The sequence below is a fragment of the Poecilia formosa genome, unplaced genomic scaffold (assembly GCF_000485575.1).
Source record: "Poecilia formosa unplaced genomic scaffold, Poecilia_formosa-5.1.2 Scaffold634, whole genome shotgun sequence".
NCBI classification, from domain to species: Eukaryota; Metazoa; Chordata; class Actinopteri; order Cyprinodontiformes; family Poeciliidae; genus Poecilia; species Poecilia formosa.
The window spans coordinates 16,559-26,934 of NW_006800573.1; the positions used below are offsets into that span (position 1 = coordinate 16,559).

At 42.8% G+C, this 10,376-nt stretch overlaps 1 protein-coding gene across 1 annotated transcript in view; it reads left to right on the forward strand.

Moving 5' to 3' along the window:
• The window catches only part of LOC103130415 (gamma-aminobutyric acid type B receptor subunit 2-like), a 14,977-nt gene extending 9,775 nt beyond the window's left edge, over window positions 1–5,202 (forward strand). The window contains exons 9-18 of the mRNA XM_007541800.2: window positions 886–1,036; window positions 1,103–1,235; window positions 1,864–1,962; window positions 2,033–2,158; window positions 2,388–2,498; window positions 2,576–2,803; window positions 3,052–3,219; window positions 3,284–3,344; window positions 3,417–3,498; window positions 4,854–5,202. Of these exons, the coding sequence (XP_007541862.1) occupies window positions 886–1,036; window positions 1,103–1,235; window positions 1,864–1,962; window positions 2,033–2,158; window positions 2,388–2,498; window positions 2,576–2,803; window positions 3,052–3,219; window positions 3,284–3,344; window positions 3,417–3,498; window positions 4,854–5,001 (1,307 nt within the window). The 3' untranslated portion in view covers window positions 5,002–5,202. The remainder of the gene's footprint in view (window positions 1–885; window positions 1,037–1,102; window positions 1,236–1,863; window positions 1,963–2,032; window positions 2,159–2,387; window positions 2,499–2,575; window positions 2,804–3,051; window positions 3,220–3,283; window positions 3,345–3,416; window positions 3,499–4,853) is intronic.
• The last annotated feature ends 5,174 nt before the right edge of the window (window positions 5,203–10,376 follow it).

Consider the following 10,376-nt stretch of genomic DNA (forward strand, 5'->3'; position numbering starts at 1 on the left):
ATCATCATTATCATTATTATCATCATTATTATCATTATTATCATTATCATTATTATCATCATCATTATTATTATTATTATCATTATTTTTATCATTATCATTATTATTATTATCATCATCATCATCATCATTATTATTATCATTATTATCATTATCATTATTATTATCATCATTATTATTATTATCATTATTTTTATCATTATCATTATTATTATTATCATTATTATTATCATCATCATCATTATCATTATTATCATTATTATTATCATCATCATCATTATTATTATCATTATTATCATCATCATTATCATCATCATCATTATTATTATCATTATCATTATTATTATCATCATTATTATCATCATTATTATTATCATNATTATCATCATTATTATTATCATTATTATTATCATCATTATTATTATCATTATTATCATCATCATTATCATCATTATTATCATCATTATTATTATTATTATCATTATTATTATCATCATTATTATTATCATCATTATCATCATCATCATTATTATTATCATTATTATCATCATCATTATTATTATCATTATTATCATCATCATTATCATCATTATTATTATCATTATTATCATTATCATTATTATTATTATCATCATCATTATCATCATCATCATTATTATCATCATCATTATTATTATCATTATTATCATCATCATTATCATCATTATTATTATCATCATTATTATTATCATTATTATCATTAAAGGTAAAATAAAACAAAAATTGCAGAATTCTTCTCTACATTCAGATGAAAGTTTCCGGGTCGTTCCGGGTCTCTCTGGGTTCCCCGTCCCTTTGGCGGTCCAGAGGTCATTGGGTTCAAACTGACCCGGTTCTGTTCTGCAGGTCCGGGACCAGCCAGAGACCAGACTCTGGTCCGGCAGCAGCACCGCCGGGTCGGCCTACTCCTCTACTGCGTCCTGTCAGCAGCCGCTGCCGGAACCATCTTCATCACCCTGACGGTCCTCTGCATCATCATCATCGGCCACTGGCGCTGGTGGGTCCAGGTCCGGTTCTGGGTCCAGTAGAACCTCCCAGAACTCAGCTGTCCGTCTGGTTCCAGGCCCCGGCGGCCTGGAGCTTCTCCCCAGGACGAGCTGCTGCTGCTGGGCCTCCTGCTGTCCTCCGGCTCGGTCCTGTTCTCCGGCCTGGACCGGACCTCGCTGCCGGGCCCGACGCTGGAGATGTTCTGCTCTGTGAGTCCAGAACCAGAACCAGGTTATTCAAGTTAACTAAACCAAAAGAAACAAACTCAGGTTGATAAAACATTTGAAGTGAAATAAATAAAAAGTGTAACAGGAGCCAAATCGTTTATAAAGCAAAATAAAAAACACTGAAACAAACTGGAGATAATTAACCTTCATTGGTGTTTTATTAGACGTGGAACAGTTTTTTCACTCCATAGGTTGTTTACAGCAGCTGTCAGCTGATGCTAACCGCTAACAGCAAAAGAGAAAAACAACTGAATCTATTTAGTAAACTGGTTTCATCTGCTGAATATTCATTAATAATTAATCACTTTGACTTTTCTGAATTCTGCAGGTAAAAATTCACCAGAACATAAAAAACTACTAAAGCTAAACAATATAATAATGATCACTAATAAAACTTATTAATGTAATTTGAATGACTTCCTTTACTTTTTATATTCCTTGTTTTGTATTTATCGTTTTATTTGTTTATTTAAACTGATTTTATCCAGATGGAAGAAAAAAAGCTTTTGGGAAAATTCTGACGCATTTATGGAAATAATTTAAACTAAACCAGCAGTAAAACCCAGACTGTTACAGTCCAGAACCAGAACTCCTGGTTCCTGTGCTGCAGGTTCATCTTTGGACTCTGTCTCTGGGTCACACTGTGGGTTTGGCGGTGCTGCTCACCAGAACCTGGAGGGTCTACTCCGTCTGCAGCGTCCGGCTGAAGGTAAGACCGCTCCGGGTCCGGATGGACCGCTCCGGGTCCAGAGGGAATGCTGACATCTCTGTGTTTCCAGAACCAGAACCGGCTGCAGGAAACGGGCCGCGTTCAGCTCTGGATCCTCCTGCTGGACCTGCTGGTTCTGACCTCCTGGCAGATCCTGGACCCGCTCAGACGGGAGGTTCTGCAGCACCAGATGGAGGTGAGGAGCCTCCGAACCGGGCCAGAACCGGTCCGGAGGCTCCAGAAAGTCTGGACATCTTCAGACGTTTGAAGCTTCACTGTCAGAAATGATTTGACCTGAAAATAGAGAAACAGGAGAGTTTAGTTTAGAAATGTTAAGTTTAAATATTTAATTAAAAAGCTGAATACTGTTAGTAACCAAACTAACTATTTATCTAAACTAGTTAGTTGTGGTTTTGTTTCCTCAGGACGTGGCGGCTGATCAGGACGTCGTCGTTCGCTGGTTCTCTGAACGCTGCAGCAGCGCCAACATGGAGCTGTGGCTGACCGCCGTCTGCGGATACAAAGCCCCTCTGCTGGTCAGAACCTCATGCAACCGTGACAGCAGACCGTTTCCATGGCAACAGGTTAAACTAACCCGCTGGTTCCTCCTCAGGGTCTGGGCTGCTTCCTGGCCTGGAACATCCGGACCGCGGACGCCGCGGCGCCGGCGGTCAGCGGTCAGCTCCTGGCTCTCAGCATGTTCTCCCTCACCGGGTTCAGCGCGTCCACAGCGGCCGGGGCGCTGCTGACCTCCAGTGACCCCGCCGCCCAGTTCTGTCTGTGCAGCATCCTCATCCTCAGCTGCAACCTCTTCATCCTCATGGGCCTGTTCGCACCTCAGGTGACTAAAGCTAGCTGCGTTAGCCCAACGCGCTAATCATGGACAGCTTACGCTAATGCTAAACCGCTACATCAACGTGGTATTTAGCTGAAGCTAATGCTAAATGCTAACCATACACAAGAATTCCTCTCATGCTGAAACGCTCCTGGTTTCGGTTCGGTACTTGTTGAGTTTTCTAACTCTGTTGCTGATTTCATCAGGCTTCAGCTTCATCTTGCTGCCAGATTTTCTTAACCTTTTGCTTCCAGGTTCTCTGCTTGCTGAGCAGCAGCAGCGAGGAGCTGCAGCGGGTGGAGGAGCTGCAGCGGGTGGAGGAGCTGCAGCGGGTGGAGGAGATGCAGGCTGATGCTGCAGAGGAAGCGGGCGTTGAGCGTCTGAGGAGGAGGAACCAGGACCTGAGGAGTCAAAGCGCCCAGGTGAGGCGCTGCAGGTGAACAGCTGAAGCTCCAGGTGTAACCGCGTCTCCTCTGGTTTCCACAGCTGGACGTCCAGATTGAAACCATCACCATGGAGCTTTCTGCCCCGCTGCAGGAGGAAACGGGTAACAGCCGCTCGCTCGCCCACAGGAAGTCGTGTTCCTGCTGCTAACCTGAGTTTCTTACGTTTCCTTCAGGATGTGGAACGGCGTCTGGGACTCATGACGCCCAGGTCTGTGCGGCGAGACCTCCAGCTGAGAACATCAACTCCCCAGAGCGGTGAGTGGAGCATCATCGTCATGACAACGCTCATTGAGCCGCCAGCCTCTTTTATCACAGAGCCGCCATTTTGTTCCAGCTGCTCGGAGCCGGTGTTCCTCAGGGTGGCGTGTTTGGACGACTTCTGTTCCCAGAAATACTTTGATTCAAAGCGTTTCTCCTGATAACTGCTGCCGTTTCCTGTCTCTCTGAAAATACAAACGATGTGCTCAACCTTCAACTTTACTAAAGTAAATATTTTCCATACGACTAAAACTGACTGAATTTAGATACAGATCAAATGTGGCAAAAATATTTTACCTGAGTGAAGATGCCTCCCCACCTTCTTCAAATCAGACAAAATTGATGTCAAACGTTTGTGTAGTAAAATTTTTTGTTTGTACAGCTATCATTTTAAAGATACAAAGAAATGTTTCTAGAGGTCATCAAAGGTCAATGAACATCAGTTTGTGCACTGACACTGAAAATAAGTGCTGACTGTCGGTCATGAAACTGAGATGGAAACAGCTGACCAGATAGTTAGCATGTTTTGCTCTAGTCCTACTTCAACAGTACAGTTTGTGTAATCGCGCCCTCTGGTGGTCAGAAACTAAACTACAGCTCACCCAGTGTGTTTTGGGAGGTGGGGTACCAGTTCATTCTAGATAAGATCATTTCATCAACGTTAAAATTAAATTATTCATGTTCGTAGGTTAGCACTTAATTTCAAATGAAATTCACAGAAACATTTTTCTTAATATCTTTGGAATGATAGCAGCACAAACGGAGTCCAGTTGATTGACACTATTTTTGTTTGATTTTATGAAAGTGGGGGGTGGGGCAACTTCACTCAGGTAAAATATACTGCTCAAAAAAATAAAGGGAACATTTCACTTTAATTTTGTGTGTGGCTCCAAATCCAGGCCTCCATTGGTTAATAAATTTGATTTCCATTGATGATTCTTGTGTGATTTTGTTGTCGGCACATTCGACTTTGTACAGACCAAAGTATTCAATGAGAATATTTCATTCATTCAGATCTAGGATGTGTTATTTGAGTGTTCCCTTTATTTTTTTGAGCAGTGTATTTTCACTTTCAATTAAATAAAATTTTATCCCAAAACCAAATTAAAATTGTGGCCAATCAGTGAAGGACGTTTCAGGAAAGCAGCAAATCGGACAGAAGCTGCATCTGCAGCAAGCACAGGGCGACAGTGGAGGGAAAAACCTGATGATCCTCAAAAGCTGAACTTCCAGTTCAGTTCAAACAACTCAGAGGTTCTTCGTTATCAACGCTTACAGAACAGGTTCTGATCGGTTCTGTCTGGTTCTGATCGGTTCTGTCTGACCCGGTTTGGTTCTGTCTGGTTCTACAGCATCCGGCGCCGGCTCTCCCTGCAGCTGCCCATTCTCCATCTCTCCTACCTCCCCGTCATCGGCGGCGTCTGCTCCAGCAGCTCCAGCCTGTTCGGCGAACAGGAAGTCGTCGCTCCCCGCCAGCAGGACCACTTCCTGTATAGCTGAGGACAGGAAGTTGCGCAACCAGGAACTTCCTGTGGGAAAATAGAGCAATGAATATGAACTGTTGTTGAAATATTTAGACAGTATAAATTATCTTCCTGTTATTGTCATTATTTTGTAGAAATCAGTTTTTACTTCATCATGAAAGGTTTTGCCAAAAAAGCCAAATTTTGTTGATAAAGAATTTATAAAAACAACAAAAGATCAAACCTGGACGTTTCATTCATAAACTTGTTTACCTGAGAAAATAAAGTCTGGAAACGACCTTTGATATGAAAGAAGAGAGAAAACGTTCCAGGCTGAAGGTCTGAGCAGATCTGATGATTTCACCTCTTTGCTTTGGCAGCAGATCAGGAACTTCTGAGCAACAACATCGGACCAAAGTTTAACTCTGACAGCTGCACAGAACCGGACCAGAACCAGAGCAGAACCGGACCAGAACCAGAGCAGAACCGGACCAGAACCAGGGCAGAACCTGAGCAGATGTCCGATATCGTCACTCAGCTGACGACTACAAACAGATTTCATGTTTCTTTAACAGCAGACATGAGAAAACGACAAAGAAAACTGAAATTAACGTGAATTAGGCCTCTGCTGCTGAGTGGGGCCCTCTAGCGGACAGCAGTGGAACTGCAACCAAAACCTACAGCAGCTTTATGCTAAACTAGTTTAAACCGAAACGAAATAATCTGGATTATTCAGCCTGACATGACAGAAAAACACAGAGGTTCATTTAGCAAAGTCAAGCTATTTATTCATTTATAAATATCAATTTAAAAACAATTAAGTATTTCATATACAAATCAAATATTTAGTTAAGCTAAATATTTAACTCCATACTAAATTTGTAGTTTCCTAACTAAATAGTTAGCTAGTAAGCAGCTAAATATTTAGCCAAAAGCTAAAGTTAAGAAGTTAAATCCTTTAGCTAAATAATTAGCTCCTAGCTAAATATTTAGTTTGTAAATAAAATGTAATTAAGAAGCTAAATATTTAGCTTAACTGAATTCTTAGTTAGCATGCTAAATATTTATTTTCCAAGCAAATATTTAACTAAATATGTAGATCAGAAGCTACATATTTTAGGTAATCATTTAGCTCCAAACTAAATATTTAATTTAAAAAGAAAAATTTAGTTTGGAAAATAAAATTGTAGTTAGCATGCCAAATATGTAGCTTCTCGCTAAAACATTTTTAGTTTTCAAACTAAAACCTTAGTTTGAACCTGGTATTAATAAATGACTGAATAACATGAAACTGAAAGATGAACCATTTTTCCTGTCATGGCTAAATGATCCAACAGGCTGCAGTTTGTTCCTTACAGGTGGTTCTGTAGAACTGGGTCGTGTTTTTCTGCCTGTTTGACTTTCAGCCTCTGCTGCTGTGATGAAATCTGCAGTGGAAAATCCCAGCATGTGAGTGGGAGGAGGTTCTGGACTCCTTATAAGCTGGGCCGGACCTCTGGCCACAGACCCGTCCACCATGATGTTCTGTAAAGTTCTGCTGTGTTCAGCCGCTCTGGTTCTGCTGGCCGGTTCTGTGGAGTCGTCGTCTGGAGGTGAGGCGTGTTAAGAAAATAAATTTAAAATAAACTAGTTTTAAAACTTAGCATGTCTTGATTCAAATGGCCTAATTATAGTTTTAAAATCAGTAACTTATTCTGGCCTATTGACCTTTATGTTACCTGTAGTTACAGCAGATGGTTTGCTAGGATCGTTTGAACTGCCTTTTGTCTGTGTGGGAAACAATCAGGAGAAGTTCTAGCTTTTCACACTCATTTGTGAAAAGCCGTAAAACAGCAGGAGTTCCTGGCTTTAGAGAGGGTCAGAGATAGCTCCTGGTTGGATGAGCAAAGATACGCCTTATTTGAATAAATCAAAGATAGGAATACGCCTTTTACCATAAAACTTTCTACACAGAAGTAACAAATTAGATTTGCTCTCGCAATTCTCCAAAGACGTCTTTGCTTTTCTTTCTTTCTTTCCTTCTTCTTCTTTCCATTTATGTCAGGTAAATGAATGTATGTCTCTGTTCTGCAGTTTCTGTTGTAATTTCATACGTTGTCTTCTATTGGATTAAACTGTAATTCTGTGACGTCTGCACTCGTTGTTGTTTTTGTGTGGCTACACGCGCCCCGCCGGGAGAACCTGGGATGAAGAAGTTCGAGCCAAAGAGTTTCTTTCTTAAGAAATATTATAACCTAAAATCTTCTTCAACAGGCGCCTTCAGAGCCGCTCTGCGGTTTGCAGCCTGACTGACCGACTGACTGTTTTTCCCCTGACAGGATCCACTGGTGCCCTCCGCTACGACCTGTCCGGTTCCGCCCTGACGGACCTCTACAACAAGCGGGTCCACCTGGCGGAGGCGATGCGGCGCCCGCTGGGAAACCTTCCTGTTACAATTGGAATCATCAGCCACTGTGGAGTTCGGTCAGTGAAACTGAAATCAATGGAAATTAGCAAAGAGCCTGGAGAACCGTTGGAGCTGGAGGTCGTCTCAGCAGAGCAGAAACATCATCAAGTCATCAACTGTGAAACGAACAAAAAATACTAGAACTTACCAAAGTACATCTGGTTCTGCAACTAGAACCAGATCCTGGAATCTGGAAAACGTTCTTCAGCTGATAGAAGGCAGACTGGAGCGTCTTTATGTGGCTCTGAAGGTCAGAGGTCAGCCTGAGCTCTAGTTCCCAGCTGGAAGAACTGAATCTGACTCCAGATCTATAACTCTAGATCCATAACTCTAGATCTATAACTCTGGCTCAGGAGGGGAGGGCCTCCTGCAACCTTTACATGTCTCAACTTCAACACACCTGAGTCAAACACTGAGGCCGTTAGCAGAACCTGACTGCACTGAGGAGGAGATTCAGCTGCTGGATTCAGGTGTGTTGGACCAGGGAGACGTTAGAGCTGCAGGACTCGGACCTCCAGGACCAGCATCATCCAGCCCTGGTCTAGATCTATAACTCTAGATCGTCCCTCTTTAGGTCCATAGATTAAACCTTCAGTTTTGTTTCTCTTCAGAAAGTTGTGGCCCATCCACACGTTTCTGTCCTAAGGTGGGTTCAAAGGTCACCAGGTGACGTTTTAATGTAGGGATGAGCATCATCTGCGTTGTCATGGTAACTGATCCTGAAAGCTCCTGGCTCCTGGTCTATTTCTCAGATCTGCAATTTAAACCCAGTTTGAGTTGTTGGATCCGGTTCTGATCTGTTCGGGTCAGAACTGATCAGCTGGGATCCAAAGAGCTGCAGGTTGATGAGGAACATGACTGAGATCCAGTTTTCTCTCTGGTGTCTTTTTAATGTTTCAGGAGTTAAAGGGCCGGTATCGAGTAAGTACCGCCATCTTGTGGTGAAGTTAGTCATAGCAATCAGAGGTAAATTGCACATTAAAGAGAATATAGGCATTTCTACCATCAACCCAAAGACATGGTTCTCTTTGATCTCCAGTTTACTTCTCTGAGAAGGTCCTAGCAGATGGCTAGCAAACAAAATGGTGGCTCTGTAACCTTCGGAGGTGCTGTGGTTTCTCTGCAGGGTGACTCTGGCTGACAGATCTCAGTGGTTGATCCATAAAGGAGGCGGATATGGGGTTTCCTCTCAGACGGTGGTGACCGATGCTCAACACATGAGCTCCAACTGGCGGGTGAGCAGCAAACACACCAAACATCTGAGGTACAACAGCGCCACCAAGTGTTCGGTGGTGGTTAAAGACCACACACAAGCTTCTGCCTTCCCAGAGGACTGGTAAACGTCCCTTAGACTGGTTGGTTTCCTGGGATTCAACTGTTAGCTGAAGTTGAGGTCGGAGCTTCTGGAAGAATGTTCTAGAAGCCTGACGTTTCCCAGTCCAGAACCAGTTTGGACTGGTTTTTGAGACCAGTGACTGTGGAAAAGCTGCATGTTTCTTCCGACTATAAGACATTTATGGGACATCACAAGAATACTTCAGCTTTCTTCTCCATATGCCACAGCTACACACAATTCATTGACTTGATTTAACAGTTTTTGCCATTACTAAACACGAGTTTGTTTTTGTGAAAAAGTTGTCCGTTTGTTCACATTAGGCTGCGTTTGTTTCCAGCTTTCCTTTTTCTCTATCCTGCTTTGTTTTTTCAATCTTTTAAACACCACTGACCAACAGGGGGCGTTTCTGGAGCAAAGCTCCCTCTCCAGATGCTTGTAGCCTGTAATTGGCTGAGACAAAGCAGACGAAGTCCAGCAGCATCATCTCCAACTTGCTTGGTTCCTCTGAGGTTCCTGAACGTGTTGTGGAAAACTCCGTGTCCGTTAAATAAAAATGTGGTGTTTTGCAGATTTACACTGATTGCAAATCGTCCAACTACTAAATTTGAAACAGCGCATCGCAGCCAGTTAGTGTCAGACAAACGAGCGTTAAGCTGAGCTGTAGGGGAAATATCTGGACAGCTGATTCAGTTTGTGGTCGGCTGATTTATGTTATTAATATGTAGACTTAATACCCGCCAACAGACTCCAGATGAAGTGTTTTATGACACAGAGCTGAGATGGTGACCACGCTGCTCACCATGGCAGGACAGGAGATCCAGACTTTTCTGAAGTGATATTTAACTGGAAAATATGACGTCATTTGCGATCAGCGCCACAGAGGCTCTTACATTAACTTGGCATTAGCTCACAATAAGCTCAAATGGAAGCTTCCTTCCGGAAACTGTATCATGATGGACCCTCTTCCTGTCTGCAGGTCATCGAGTCCAAGAACTTCAGGGGAACCAAAACGGTGTCGGACCTTGTTGGAGCCGGAGGCCCGAACTACCGGCTGATCGGGGATAACTGCCACAATGCCTGTGGCAACATCATAAATCAGTGAATAAATATTCCATCATTTCTCTGTAATAAAAATGAAGCCTGAACGTGTTGTGTCATTTTTATTCCACTAGAGGGCGCAAAGCAACAGAAATTGATCACCGACTGGTTCAGAACCAAAACATGTTCGGGTTCTGAACCAGTGACGTGGGGTCAGGGGAGGCAGGTGAGGCAGAGCCTCACCTATCGTCATGGAAAAATAATATATAATAATAAAATCATTTATATTGCTATTTTCACCCTGTGGTTTGTACTATAAAGTATCTATTGTTTACTTAGCTTAACCAATTCTGATTAATTTTACCTCAAAATCGCTGGATTTTCGCATTTTCCCATTCAAATGCTCAGAAGCGAAGCCGGTGAGGCAGCAGGAAGCTGAGCCTCACCTGGGATGGGGTATATGCCACGGACTTCCGTTTTAGCACTTCCGCATTTTTTTTTTCCACATAGCCTGCTTCCGGTGCGCAGGCAGCAGTATGTTAACAGTGGCTCCTCAGTCGCTGCAGGACTATTAATGATGCCTATAAAATTA